Raw genomic sequence first — 14,628 nt, 5'->3', positions numbered from 1 at the left:
ACTAAGATAATCCTAATGAAGTATAATTTCCCATAACTTTTTTCCTTAATAACTTTGCTACAGGAATGCAGATCATGTAGACCACAACTGAAAAATTACTGGTTTGAAAGGGTTCCTAGGCAATGACATTTAGTACAGGTGAATGTAATTATTATCTGTTTATTTTCACTGATTAGTTGTGGTTATTATGCTGTCTTTTAAAATCCCTTTTTAAATGATGCCTTGAACCCACATTAAAAACACCTTCAGATGAGGGTTGAGTCACACCAAACAGCAGTCTGCAGAACCTCAAGGGTTCTGCAGACAAGAAACATGAAACAAGAAAACAAGAAACATGTTTGGTGACCATGGCTAATACTAGTATGCTCATCAGGTTTTAAATATGCTCTCACAGATGTAGATAGAAGTAGATATGGAAAGGCACTTTGCTGAATGTATCCCACTAAAACTATAAACCCTACTTTAACTGAATGTCTCTGGAGACATGTCTATATGGCAGGTGGACACAAAGTTGTTGTTATGCAAAGACCAAACATTACTCTGAAGATGAATCTATTAGTTGATCAATTGGAAGTAATTGTTTCTGTTGTTTTTTAATGTACAAAGGGCAAAACAAATTGTGGGTTTTTGACTGTTATTTGTACGATAAAAACTAATCACAATATGTTTATCATCAAATTTTGTCAACAGAAGTAATTTGCAATAAAATGGTGCCTTTTTATGGTCCTTAGCGATCTGGGTCCCTCTTTGTTTAGTTGATAGTTTTGGTGACTATTATTATTTAAATAAAATAAAGATTAAAAAAAAAAACTATTTGCACATGGCCATGAATAGGAAAGAAGGTGTTCTGATTTCCTGTGTGGCTATTTGTTTATTTGTTTGTGGGTAGTTTGTTCTCCTTTAGGTTGATCTGTGCTCTTTTGACGCCCATGCAGTGCTGTGGGTGGGGACGCAGCCACCACTGTGAGGAGTGTGAGCGCTGTCCAGTCTAATGGTGCTGAAACACCAGGAAGCGCTGTTCACTCCCTGAATCACAGCGAGCTCCCATAGGGGAAGGCTGTCAGGACCAAATATACAGCCTACATTTTCTCCCAACAAAAGCTCCAAACATTTCATCAACGATTTGTGACCGTAAACGTGGCACTGGATGCACGTTGTTTATACACCGATGATTTAGTTTATGTCTGTGTGACAAGAGCCTTGAACACCCCAGGCCTGCAGATGTGATCATGGATCACTGTCACACAAAGTTTCTAATACTCCACAAACACTAATAGGCGTGAGGATTATGTAAGCATGCATTAAGAAACACACACAAACGCAAGACATTAACAGGGAGTGTATAATTTAGTAATGTAGCGTTGCGTCGACTGTTGGACCTGCAGTAATAGGCTGCAGGGAAGCAGTAAAAAGACGAAATGCTAATCTGAAGGAGCCTCCACCCTCTTCTTTTATTCAAGTCAAGGCTTCCATAAAGCATTAAACAAACAGCATTTCCTCCTGTGTACATGCTGTTCTGCGTGGGTAAATGGAGAAGGGTAGTCTAATAAACTCAGTGGGATTTTCAGTTATCTAAACCTGTAATGTTGTGAATGAACCCCCCCCCCCCCATCGTTAATCATTTCGTACGGTTCTCGAATACTGGTAAAAAAAAAAATCGAATCTAATAAAATCCTATGTTACATATGATTGAAAGATCAGAGAAGGAAACAAGCTTAAACAATACCGTAGTGAGTTGTTGTCATCCTGCACTGAATGAACCAGCACGTAACTCTGTGTGAACAATCAATCCGCTGGCACAAACGCAGATGAAGCAGTAGCATTTTTTTAAGAAAAAAAAGGAAGAAAGAAAAAGGAGGCGTCGATACTGGTTTTGCTATGGCCAGGGTCTAACCCAGTCCATTTCCCCCTCCTTTGCGTCCGACATGGCAGAGAGATCCTCACCACGATCTACTGCCTATCCACCGGTGTCCTGCTCTGCACATCGCCCCACTGTTTCGCCAGAAGATCAACAAGTAGGCCGACTCCCCATTTGGACAGACTACCTGTGTTCCCAGTCAGCTGTGTGAGGAGGCGCAGCATCTCTCTGAAGGTGGATCCATGGCAGCTCAGCGCTCTCGTCCACATCTGATTAACTCTTTCAGCACCGCGCCTTGACGCGTGTCTATATATGTGGAAAGAAACGCTTGTGTTGTGTTCTAGGACACACATTGGATTAAAATAATAAAAATAATAGCAATAATAATAACAGAGTGCGTGAAACGATGGGTAGCTAAATGTGAACAATGCCTCGGGGCCATATGATCTGAAGGTACTGAGCCAATAACATGAACGAAAATCAATGACAGTAGTTTATATGCTCAGAGGCTAAAAATCAATTTTTTAATATGGATTTTTAATTCAGCGCTGTTTAATTTGACGAGGGTAGGTTGTTTGAACCTTCACTGTATACGTATATCCACATTCAATACAAAGAGGGTTGGAAAACAAATTTGGGCATCTATGAGTAAAAAAGTGGTCTCATAGCAGAAACAGCACAAATTAGTAGCCTATTCATATTTTTTGGGGTTTGGTTTATTGTTTCTCCTTTGTTATTTATTTCATAATTTGGGCTTCAGACGGTCCTGAAACTGAATAATAGACAACTGAAATGTTATAAGGGGCCCCATCTTGCCTTTATTTACGTGTTCAATAGACACAGTGGTGGGGAACAACTATTTTTATGTTTAAAAATGCACTACATTTTCCAGACCCAGGTGTTTTGCTTTCTTAACCTTAATCTGATAACTAGTTACATAAATACAGTGGACTAAAAATACAAGAATAATATACAATATGAAAGCCAAAATATGGAAGTGATGTGTAAAAAAACTGAAAAACATCAGGTGGACTTACTTTTCCCTTTTTATTAAAAATATGAAAAACACATAACAAAATTATATATAATATATTGTTGAAATGATTAAATATAACATAGAATAAATACGGCTACAGCACATATAACAAAAAGCTTTATCATTTACCATTTTTACATTTAGTGACGTTATCAAGTCAGATTTTAAGCTGTTTCCTCTTCAACTTGTATCGCACCAGCAGGTCTCCTTCCGGCTGGAGCATCCCAAAACCATAGCGACTAGGATTAACTGTTGGCAGTTTAGCCTCAGGGTCACACAGCTCCAGATCAAGATGGGTCAAGAGCAAGAACACAAATCTGAAGACACAGGGACCAAAATAGTTTAGAGCAGGTGACAACCCCCATCCCATTAATAAACATGACTTTCAGGATCAAACCATATGTTTGGAAATCCACTTAATATTTAAAAAAATTATGATACAAAATCAAAAATAATTCATTCCCAAAGTCTACACATTAGCAGTAGTTATCTTGCTCTTCCTTTTGTGTGTTGTGGATTACATAAATTGACCTTTAACTGTAATTGGATGTGATGTCTGACAAAGACAGGCTCTCCCAATTGACTGTCCTCTATTACCCTTAGCCTCTTTCATAAAGTTCATTATAGAGCATAAGCTGTTACTATATTAAAGCTTGTTGCTAATGATGATAGAGTGCATGAAAGAAGGACTGAAATGATAATAGGGGAAGTATTACGTGGTAATGGATTTTGCTGGTCCAGTAATTGGAGTGAAATTGTAGGAAATGCTTTGATAAGTTAATAAAAAGATACATTTTTAAATTTATGATATACACATCATGTAAATATATGAATAAAAAAAGCTGGAGATTTTTACACTTACTGTTTAATAGCTTGAACAGCAAACTCTTTCCCAACACAGATGTTTCTCCCTGCTCCCCAGGGCATGGTGTAGTACTTCAGCCTTTTTTTATCTTTGTAGAATTCATCCTTCACTGTCATATCTTCATTTAGGAATCGATCATACTTAAAGATCTGTTAAAAAGTGACAAGATAAAATAAAAAAAAACTACATATGTGCATTGTTAGGGCCTTGATCATATGTTTTCTTGCCTATATCGTCTTAAATAATATTTAACTTTTTCAGTTCTAACCACTGAAGACAAATACAGAGAATGAACAATAGAAACGGATTTCATTTCTTGGTATTCAACTCCTGGTAGTTGGTTGTTTTTTTTTTTTGACGGATTTAGCTGCTTATCCAAAAAGATGTATTCTGTTATCTGCTTAATCCAGTCTTCCAAAAATTACTTTTTGCATGGTAATATGGCTTAAAACTATTACAATGGTACTACACATCAATATGTATTATGATGGTACACATTCATTTTTGTGCATTGATCATCATCATACAGTATACATTTCAGGTCTACACACAAAGCACCTCTGGTTCTTGATGTATCTCTGGGTCCATTTGAGGGCTGAGAAAGGGGAACAGACACACTCTATCCCCTTGCCTCAGATGGTACACCTGTTCATTTGCCATGTGCAAGATCTTGTCCTGCACCACCTCTCTGTTGATCATTACTGCAGCAGTGAGCCGTAGGGTCTCAGTCAGAACGCTATCTGCAGAATGGAAAGGACAGCAGAGTGGATGATGTCACAGTCGTGTCGGTGTGAGTTAAATCAGCAGTGCCCTCGGGCGCAATTTTGAAAGGTAGAAACATTTGCACAGATATGAATATATGAAAAGGCCAGTTATTATTTAATTGAATCAAAGGTCAAACTTTTATTGTCACTGTTCGAGTAAGCTGCACTTATCTTGTTATTTTCAACAAGTCAATGAGCCTTTGTTTCTGTCTCATTGGAGTGGCTATACCCCAAGGTGGAAGAGCTCAGCTGAATGAGTAGAAAGGCAGCTAGCAGCTGTTGCATACCAAACACAGGTGTGTTGTGTGCTTCCAGCAGGTTGATGGGGGAATGCTGGTGGGAAGTGTCCTGGAGAGTAAGGCCTCTGATCTCTGACTGAACAGCCTCCATGGCCTCAGGGTGAGTGATCAGGAAGCCAAGAAACCAAAAGCCAGCAGGTCCAGCATTACACTAAAAAGAAAAACACCCAACTTAGCACATACTTACATAAGTTTCTAGCATGAAAAACTGCACAAAAGTCAATCAACATTATGCAGACATACAATTCATATGCAGTAATACTGAGATATTTTTCATTTCATTTTAACTTTTGAAAAATTTTCAACCAATATTTCCTCTCAGATCCCTGTAGCTCTGCTGCCTGGATATGACAGATATGATGTCAAGTCAGTGAATCACTCCATGTTTTATAAACACTGCTGTGAGGGAGAGAAACCTGAACCTGTAGGACAGTAATTGCTGAGGGTTAAGGGAGCTGTTCTTCATAAATTTTCACATTTCAGGTCTGCTCTCCATTGACAGCCAGGTCAAAAGCCAAAAAGTGATTAAAGGTGCATCACATTGTCTTTCTCTCTTTTTTACATTTTCAGATTGTCAGATATAAAGCCTCAGATAATGAGTGTGGTTACCCTAACAACTGGGGATTTCAGCATTTTGGGAAATATGCCCAGAGAGTTAAAGGCAAAGCTTGATACCTATTGGGAAGGAACTAGTGATAGGTTTAGCCTTTTCTACAATACCACTTACAATAAGACAAGCTAAACACATACTGTTTCTTGGTTTTTATAGCTCAGTGTTTGCTATAGATTAAACAAATTAACTATAACTTCTTAATTACAGTTTACTGAGACAGGCTTCCTGCTTGCTTCTGATTCCAGTTATTATGTTAAGCTATGCAAATGGGCTGCTGCCTCCAGCTACATGTTTAAATACAAATAAGCATAGTTTCCAAAATGTCTTTTTCTTCAGGGAATAAACTGATTGACTGGCAGCTGTACAATACACTGGGAAACACTAACGCACTAAACATTAAAGTGGCAGTGAGTGACCTGTTTTATTTTCTGTTATTTTCTTGATATGATCTTTTTTTTCATTCTGATACTTGTGTGAGGGTGAGACAGCCATCACAACACAATTAAATCATCATTTATCTTAAAAGAAAAGTGACTAATAAATCTATTCCAGTCTGTGCTTGTTTTGGTTAATAACTGATGGAAATGGAAATGAAAGAGGATAGTAATGCCAAGCTTATGCAGGACTTAATGAGTCGTTGGTGGCTTTACTTAAATCCTAGCATTGTACTGTACTCTGCAATACCTCTCTGTCTGTAACACACATATAAACTCACTAGTCTCTTATCTAATCCCTCCATTCTCTGCAGTGCTGCTCCAGTTTCCATCCCAGCATCCCAGCAGACATGATAACTCACAAACAAACATGCTGGAGGACTACCGGGCTTTCCCAAGCCAGCAGAGCAGAAGAAAGAACCAACAGCAGGTGGACAGAATAAGGATTTTCCTTGCTTTAATACTATGCACTGGTATTACAGGGTAAACAATCATTGCTGCAGTGAATCCGGAAGGTTAACAGAGGGCTGAAGCTATTGCAGCCAAAACATAGCACAGATGAACAGCAGACATGGATATTAAAACAGCTTGCTCTCTCCCCCACCTGGCAGCACAGAGCAATAACACCATGCTGACTCTGGACTTGTCTGGTCTGGCGAGCAACAATTCTGTATTCATACCCATGTCAAAATTGCTAATAATGGCAAATTTGTACACTGTAGCCATTAAAAAAAACACTGAACAAGAAACTTTTCAATATTGTGCTTAAACAAGGTCTGTGTTCACACACATGCAGGTTTTTCACATTGTCAGGACGCCTAGACATGTTCTATAGCTAGCAGTAAAAAAAACCAGACTGACAGCACTTTCCAGGTGTGAGTGCATGAAACCTCATGATGTAAGTAAAGAGGAAGCTTCAGCTGACTAACACCATTCTCTTACACACTGCATTTACATGTAATGACTAAACATCAAACACGATAAGGTGCCACGGAAACCAACTCACGTGATCAAAACTCTGATCTGAGTTACAAGCTGAGACAGGTGGCTCTGAGTAACTGGCAGAGAGGAATCTACTGTTCCTCATTTCTGCATTGTTTGCCATTGAGTAAAATTCAAGCATGCAATCTGGGTGTTGTAAGCTTGTGTGCTTTGGTATCTTTGCACAGCCTTGTCTGTGTGGCTGTGTGTGGGACAGAGAGACAGGCAATAAAACAGCTCTCACCTGTGTGGTCCACAGCTGCAACAGTAAAGCTCTTTTCTGCATTTCTACATCTACTCCCTCCTCCTGCAGAAAGTCATGGTAGCTCTGCTGCCAGGAGCTCAACTCTGACCCTCCGCACAGCTTCTCTGGGGACAGCAGCTCCCACAGATGCTCTCGGGATAAGTTGGCTGCTTTGCTTTCTCCTATTAGTGTCACATAAATTCACACATAGTTTATTGTGTTATATATTAATTAGTTTTTTATTTCTATTTTTTGCCTCTGTACCCATGTTTAGTTTGACATTGACATCCGGCTGACTCACCATATTGTTTTCTCACTTTCTATTATTATTATTATCATTATTATTATTATTGCTATGTTATGCTGTGCTTTGCCATATTCTACAATTTATATTGTAATGTCTTGCTAATGTATCTTTCCCTGCCAAGGATATCATTTATCTGTCTCCCTGTAATTATAAAGTTTTGAAACAAATCGAAAGTAACAATTTCCCGTGACTGTTTACTGAACTTACCACGCTTGAGTGAGCAGCGAGCCAGTTTGGTGAGAAGATCGTCAAACTTGCGGAATTCTTTGTAGACTGCAGAAACATTGTCCTGCCTCTCATATAATGTTAGATACCCAGCCCTTAGAAAAATAATAAAGTTGAAAATCCTTCTGTCTGTCACTCTTGACGATGTAAACATTGACATAATATGATTTCCTCTATCTTGCTAGGTTAAAATGCTGTCTGTTACCTGAAAAGTAGGCTGTAACAGAGGCTAAAAAGTCCACTCTGTCTCCACTCCGATGGGTCACAGCCTTTCTGGTCACTCAGCAGCAGGCTCTGGAGATGGTTGTTCATGGAACTGCTGAGCTTGGAGAAACTGAGACCTTGAAAATGTCTGAGGAAATTGCCACATATTGAGATTTGATTGATGCTGACTTGATGCTCACTTAAAAAAATATTTTTTTTTAAATTTAAAGATATAAGTTTAAAAGACACATCACTGACTGTTCCATCCATTCCCTCTCTGCTCTTGGCTTGATACTTGGCAGCTGCAAACTGAAGACCCTTTTTAGGAGCTGGTTTCTGTTGCGGGTGAAGTCCAAGGACACTGTGTCATTCAGCACAGCATCAAAAGAATGTGGGTCCAACAGCACTGTCACATAATATCCAGCAACACGAACCTGTGGCACCATCATTTTACATGTTCAAATATTGTTTGTTTTCAATGAAATGATTTAAATCAGATCCTATTTGTCTTAAAAAGTCAACTGTTCTGTTTTTTAATTTAAACTTATGTGGTATGGCCAGTTATCTGCTAGCAGGCCTGTTCATTGAACTAGTACATATGATTTTTCACTTCAGCGTCTCAGTTCTGTAAACATTTCTACATTTAGTGACCTATTTTTTTTTATCACAATCACAGGATCATTATCAAAACTTACTGTAAAGATATCCCCATGTTTGTCTTTCATCCGAGCCAAAAACCTTGCAGCATCTTTTCCAAACTCAACAGCGTGCCCAAGCCATGGGAGGAACCCTTTATCCAGAGGTGGCTCATTTTTCTTTCTGCAAGATGTCAGGAAACTCATTACACTTGCAGTATTATTAGAAGGTTGGTTTATGTATGTTTTGTTCATTCATGACTATCAACCACCAGGTTTGGAGTTAGCAGGAAATAATGTTAAAGAGCTTTCTTTTTTGGTTGAAAAGCCTTGCAGTGTATAAATATTGTGTATCTTTTTTTTAGGTTTATTGTATAATGTTGTCTAAAACAATACAAACCTTTCTGTATTTCATTTTATCAGTCATATAATTTCAATATTTGAATGAATTGATATTCTAATATATCTACTCTTATTCAACAATGTATTTAAAGATATTAAACGCACTTTTAAAATCTTACATTTGCAAATATGCATTGGCAGTATTTCACAAACCTTCAGACTCATACAACCTGTTACATGAACATTTCTATTAATTTCTTATCTGCAAATATCAACATAAAAATGAATTACTTTACCTTTTGCGAGTGGAGAAAAGGAGTAGTATAAGCAGTCCATTAAGCAGTAAGAATACTGTCCATAACATGTTTCTGTAAGTCTGACAGCTGTGCTGTCCTGCAATAAATTATTCCACAGTCAAAGGCAACTCACTTATATCTTTGAGCCTGGTTCAGTGTAACTACTATTTGTTAGGAGGCGTGGAAAGGCGTGGCTGGTGACTGGTGTTACACAACACAGCACACAGTGTCTCACACTACAGAAACCACCACAATCCACAGAAACGCAAATAGATACCAACCAAAAAATGACACTTAACTATCTCTACTATTTAGACCTTAGTTTACATTAAATAACACTTTTTAGCTATTGGCAAACTACATGTAATATTCCTTTTAAACTTCATACATGGCATGAAAACAGTCACCTGCTAGAACATTTTACAGCAGTGAGATCATGAAAGGAGTCATGAGGTTTTTGGAAATGGATGATGTCAGGTGGTCACATTTTGTATGAAGTCACATTGTCAAGTTCTCAGACTTTGGTGATCTGAAATACTGTGCGACAGCATGTGGTTTCCCTTCAGCATTGTGAAACATCTCTATTTACATGCCTTAAATGGCCAGTGTCATGAGGGACAGTATCATCAGTATCTGCTGCTTGTCATACAGAAACTGATGAACAATATTTTAATTTTCAAGTGTGAGTCATCTGAATTTCGCCTCAAAATTATAATCAGTGGTAGTATAAAATGTATTATCAATAAAATACATAAAACGCAATAAAAGACCAGTCTGCTACAGCTATCATAGGCTTACTATGTACCAGCAGAGGGTAGTCATGCTCTCCCTAGCGTCTCCCTTAAGCGTTCAGCAGCTGCAGAAAAGCTCAGCAGTGGACATTGAAGTCTGGCTGTGTGATTTATTTTTATTTCTTATGAAAATCATAAAGCTCATAAGAAACTCTTCGGTAGATACTTTTCACCTGGAAATGACAGATACTGATGTTAGGGATGTTTCTTTTTTTTTTTTTTTTTACAGATGAATTGATGCGCATGAATTTAAGTGATAACCGATTAAATATATTTAATCAGAATCACAACTAGTAGTGAAAACAGTGACTTTAAAATATTACTTTGAGGGTATTACATTTGAGACAAGTAGCCGATAGCCTCTTGCTAGCCTAGCGCCAACATTGTATGTGCTCTTCGCTAACTGGCCGGACCAGCTACAACAACCTGAAACTTCGGTTCCTACGGTGAACAAACAGTCTTCTGTGTGAAGAAGAAATACTTTGGGATTATGCAGCTATACATGAATTTAGCTATTAATATAAACGAATTCTACCAACAAAATATGATAAAGAAAAGGAATAAATATGCCATTTGTTATAAAAACACACATAAACCAAGCAGCTTTAAAGTTAATACTTTATATTATTATATTATCCTGATCACCACAATCTCCCCTGTCCCCTGGAAACCTCCCAACACACACACACACATATACAGTCTACACATATAACCAATAGACCCATATTAAAATCCACAACACATAGCAATATCAATATAGATTCATTTTAATATACATCTTTATCAGTAATAAGCTAATTCTGCAATACAGGAATATACATCTTCATCAGTATTAAACTAATTCTGCAATACAGGTAAACATTTAATATGATAATAAAAATCACAATATCAGTCTGCACATATTTTGATATTTGAAATATTACAAACCTCTACACTTTCGATTTCTTGCAAAGCCTTGGAACGGAACCGTATGTTTGCAAATCTTTCTAAACAAGATAAAACTCCATTAATTTGCTAAAACATTTTGCCATTATCATGCAGCATCTCATTTGACATGGTTACAAGTAATAGCATACTATTTTAATGTGCTCTCTTACTTACAGATTTAAAAGTGCATTTTCCTTAATATCAAAGTGCTTTAATCATGGAAATGGACTGGTTGCCTAATAGAAAACAGTGAGTTTGAGTGAATGGTACAGTATAATTCTGTTTTTCATTTGCCTGTAGCAGAATGAATTTATAAATCGTATGTGAGTTAATTTACTTAAAAGACAATCTAAACAGTCTCCATATTCTGCTTTTTGTTTGTTTTTTACAAACTTTTTAAACCTTATGTAAAACCTTCCATCAGTGTGATGTTAAACTTGAGAAGAAAAAATACATTCACTGTCTTCCATTAAGTATGAATCAGGATTATAGTCTTTGGATATGTCCCAAGGGAAGGGTGCAGCAATGGTGCCAGCTAAGAGGAGCAGCATCTCAGGAATAATGCTGTTATTATGTTAATAGCCTGGTTCATAAAAGGAAGGTGTGGTGCACAGGAAACCAACCAAATCAAAATAAGCAGCCTCTGGTATAAACAAATATCACATCTCATGTCACATTTTTACCGTCATGTCAAGGCTTTAAAGCATTGCATGAATAGCAAATGTACATCTGATGCAGCTTAATACAATATTCCTACAGTGTATCATATAAAATATTAGTCTTAATGAAATACGCGTATGTTTGTGGTTATGATTAAATAACACAATAAAGTGTAAATAATTTATTTCAAATAAGTAATGACACTGTGAACATTATGCCTAATCCTGAATACCTATACTATAAACATTACTGTAATTATTACATTAACACAGTAAGAGGTCTTTACTGGCCTCCTGAAGGAAAATAATCCTTTCTTTGTGGACCATGTGATGATCATTCCTCCGGTAAAGGCCCATAAATGGATGGTGGTAAAGTTTCCATGGCCTAGTTTAGGCACAGCTTTTTCACATTACTTTCAAATCTCCCCCAACTTTTATCAGACACACTCTGTGGCCAAGGATTGGTGAGTAGCATTTGCTCAGGAAATTAGAAGTTGGACTGAAGAGTGCATGGCGAGACGTGAATGGTTCTCCTGCAGATTTCTCCTGGGCTCTGTCCCAACTTTAGCTGTTGTCACAGGCTGACAGTAGCTCACAGTTTTCCTGAGAATTGGGTACAAACTACAAAGACATACCACGATCTCTTGACACACATCAAAATACAATCTTTTCACAGATGGGCTGAGTAAGAAAGTGCTCAATTATCCCTGTCTTAGACAAAAAAATATTTTCTGAAGATCATAAATTTACCATGCAGTTGCTCATGAGAAGTCACAGGACATTATTTGAAAGTCTTTGCCCTTTGAGGGAAAATACAGGGCAGTGAGACATATTGAACCATTGTGATTTTCTCTGGAGAAGCACTCCATCATCTTTGTCAAAATATTGCAACTGTAATGTGAAATGGGTTCAGTTGTAACACAGGAAAATTTGGAATGCATCAGGTTCCTCCAATTAGTTTGAGTCATGTCAAGAAGCGGTCTCCTTCACACCCCAAGAAGAAAAACTCTAATATTTTTCCAGAAGACAAATGTTTTGGAATTACAGCTCTTAACATTTTAAATTCCAATTCCTATAAATATTGGATTTTTCAAATATAGTGCAGATGTGACTTTGTGCAAAACAACAGTGTTTTGCTCTGGCTGACACAGTGGGACTATTTATTACATTAAAACTATTGCTATGACATGTCCAATTGTCTGCTGATTTCATACATTAAAATGTGTTTATGGCTAATTTTGTTCAGTCTGCATTGATCTGAATGGGGCCTTTTAATGATGATGAGGTTTATTGAGTCTATATTCCAAAATGTGGGCTCACATTTGAAATGCATGGGCATATAGTGCACTCTTAAGTGTTTCTTTTAATCTGTTTTGTACAATTCCTTGACCTTTGTGATTTGTAATCTCACAAAACAATGCTGTTTTCTCTTAATTTTAACAAGCTATCTATACAGCATCATATTTTAACGAGGTAAAGTGACACAAATTCCAGATGATGGAGCTTCTACTGTAAATGGGGAAAGATGTTTTGACTACACTATAAATAGGCATGCATTTCCTTTGTATAGAGTAGCTTAGTGCAGAATTGGGTATGCTTTGTCAAAAAACTTTTTTAAGATCACTGAATCTAGTCTGTATAGTTGACATGCAAATAACCATTTATGTAATGGATGGCAGAAAACACAGTTTGATGAATCCAATTTATCCAGAACCATCCCAGTGTTCTGTAGTCAGCTTCAGTCTCATGAGCACACTGAATAAACAGTCATCATACACAAACTGTGCACGTATTCCTTCAGCTGTAGACAGCGATTAGCGATAACATATATTTTATTTGCAAAGGTCTGCAAATGAATACACTCAGCATAATATTTAATCATCCATGAGAAGAAAAGTGGTGAAGGAGGGAGGAGGTTGGGGGAGGAGTCTCGGATTGACTTTCACATCCATTCAGCCTTTTCTGCAGCAGCATTGAACTTGCAGAGAGAAGGGGAGAAAAAAAGAGGCAGACTGTACACGCTGTGCAGAACCAGCCCAGTGCTATTATCGCTGAAGCTGCTATAGCGTTTCCTTTCAGAGCATACCCCAGGCTTTGTGAAATGCACATCAAACGGGAACTGTTTTCCAATTCACAGAAGAGCACTGGTGGAGAGGAGTGGTCAGGGACGGAGAACATTATGCACTTTTAGATCGACGTCGCTTTGAACGCAGGGCACCGACATCTCATAGCCTCAAGTGCGTTTAACCACCGAAGTTGCATTAAGGGGGGCGATGATTTGCGTTTGATTGTTGCTCAACTAACTGGAGAGGACTGCGAACGGGCCGGCGCTGCATTGTGGCATCTGAGACGCTGATTCCTCCCCGAGGATTGCACAATCCGTTCTCCCCAAAATGTCATCTCAGGCGAAAGTTAAGAAGGACAAAGAGATTATTGCAGAATATGAGACCCAAGTGAAAGGTTGGTAACGTGCATGCCTGATCGTATTAATAATAAGCGTGTGAAGGCACTATTGCGTAACTTTATCACGAGCTTTATATGGCTTTTCGTGTGTGCAATACTGTGGGGTGGGACAGATTGTGTAGTTGTGAATGACAGTCGTTTGTTTTGAACACATCTCTTATTGTTCTTTGGAATTTCATGTCATTTGCCCCCCGCCATTCACTCTGATCTTTTAGGGTGATTGTTACATGAATCCAGTGATACTATCATAAAGATGTAACTTGGCTGAACTGGTTTGACTGTACTGAGGATAACTGTGTGCTCCAGCCCCAGAGCTACAGAATAACTGGCCTATAGTCCTGCATGTGTAACCATGTATGACACTGGAGCTTCATAATTTATTTCAAAGTGCAGGCTGTCCTAGTGCTGCACACCCAATAAGGGAATGCACCAATTCACCTTGGACATTTTTTTTCTAATAGACTGGAGGTCATGCACCTCAGGTATTCAAACAGGATCCATGGAGACAGCTGTGTACATTTTCCAACTGCTTATTCAAAGAAAGGGTTTGACTTTACACTTACATGAATAGAGATGATGATAAGTTATATTGTTTTCAAGACTATGTTATAGAGTGAGTATTTTCTCACAGTTCAGGACAAAGTGTAATATCAGGAGGAGGAGGGAATGCTTGAGAAGGTCACAC

The 14,628-nt window shown here is 38.0% G+C and overlaps 2 protein-coding genes across 3 annotated transcripts in view; one reads left to right on the top strand and one right to left on the bottom strand.

Moving 5' to 3' along the window:
* Positions 1–2,891: 2,891 nt before the first annotated feature.
* Positions 2,892–9,269, bottom strand: ptgis (prostaglandin I2 (prostacyclin) synthase). The gene is made up of 10 exons (XM_026306980.2): positions 9,104–9,269; positions 8,526–8,649; positions 8,089–8,264; positions 7,832–7,978; positions 7,609–7,721; positions 7,095–7,276; positions 4,811–4,973; positions 4,318–4,499; positions 3,757–3,908; positions 2,892–3,211 (listed from the first exon to the last, which is right to left on the bottom strand). The coding sequence occupies exons 1-10, from the start codon at positions 9,169–9,171 to the stop codon at positions 3,052–3,054; spliced, it is 1,467 nt and encodes a 488-aa protein (XP_026162765.1). The 5' UTR covers positions 9,172–9,269; the 3' UTR covers positions 2,892–3,051.
* Positions 9,270–13,440: 4,171 nt separating this feature from the next.
* LOC113130964 (SLIT-ROBO Rho GTPase-activating protein 3-like) overlaps positions 13,441–14,628 on the top strand; it is a 28,636-nt gene continuing 27,448 nt past the window's right edge. For both annotated transcript variants that reach the window (XM_026307977.1, XM_026307976.1), the window contains exon 1: positions 13,441–13,940. In XM_026307977.1, coding sequence (XP_026163762.1) covers positions 13,874–13,940 — 67 coding nt within the window. In that variant the 5' untranslated portion in view covers positions 13,441–13,873. The remainder of the gene's footprint in view (positions 13,941–14,628) is intronic.

The sequence above is a fragment of the Mastacembelus armatus genome, chromosome 5, assembly GCF_900324485.2.
Source record: "Mastacembelus armatus chromosome 5, fMasArm1.2, whole genome shotgun sequence".
NCBI lineage: Eukaryota > Metazoa > Chordata > Actinopteri > Synbranchiformes > Mastacembelidae > Mastacembelus > Mastacembelus armatus.
The sequence above is the reverse complement of the archived record's forward strand: the minus strand, read 5'-3'. Positions and strand labels throughout refer to the sequence as shown.

Coding starts and splice junctions, on each gene's coding strand:
- ptgis (XM_026306980.2), bottom strand. CDS start 9,171: ATGTTATGGACAGTATTCTTACTGCTTAATGGACTGCTTATACTACTC. Junction 8,650..9,103: donor CTTTTCTCCACTCGCAAAAG/GTAAAGTAATTC, acceptor GACATCTTGCAG/AAAGAAAAATGAGCCACCTC. Junction 4,974..7,094: donor TGCAGCTGTGGACCACACAG/GTGAGAGCTGTT, acceptor TTTTCTTTTTAG/TGTAATGCTGGACCTGCTGG.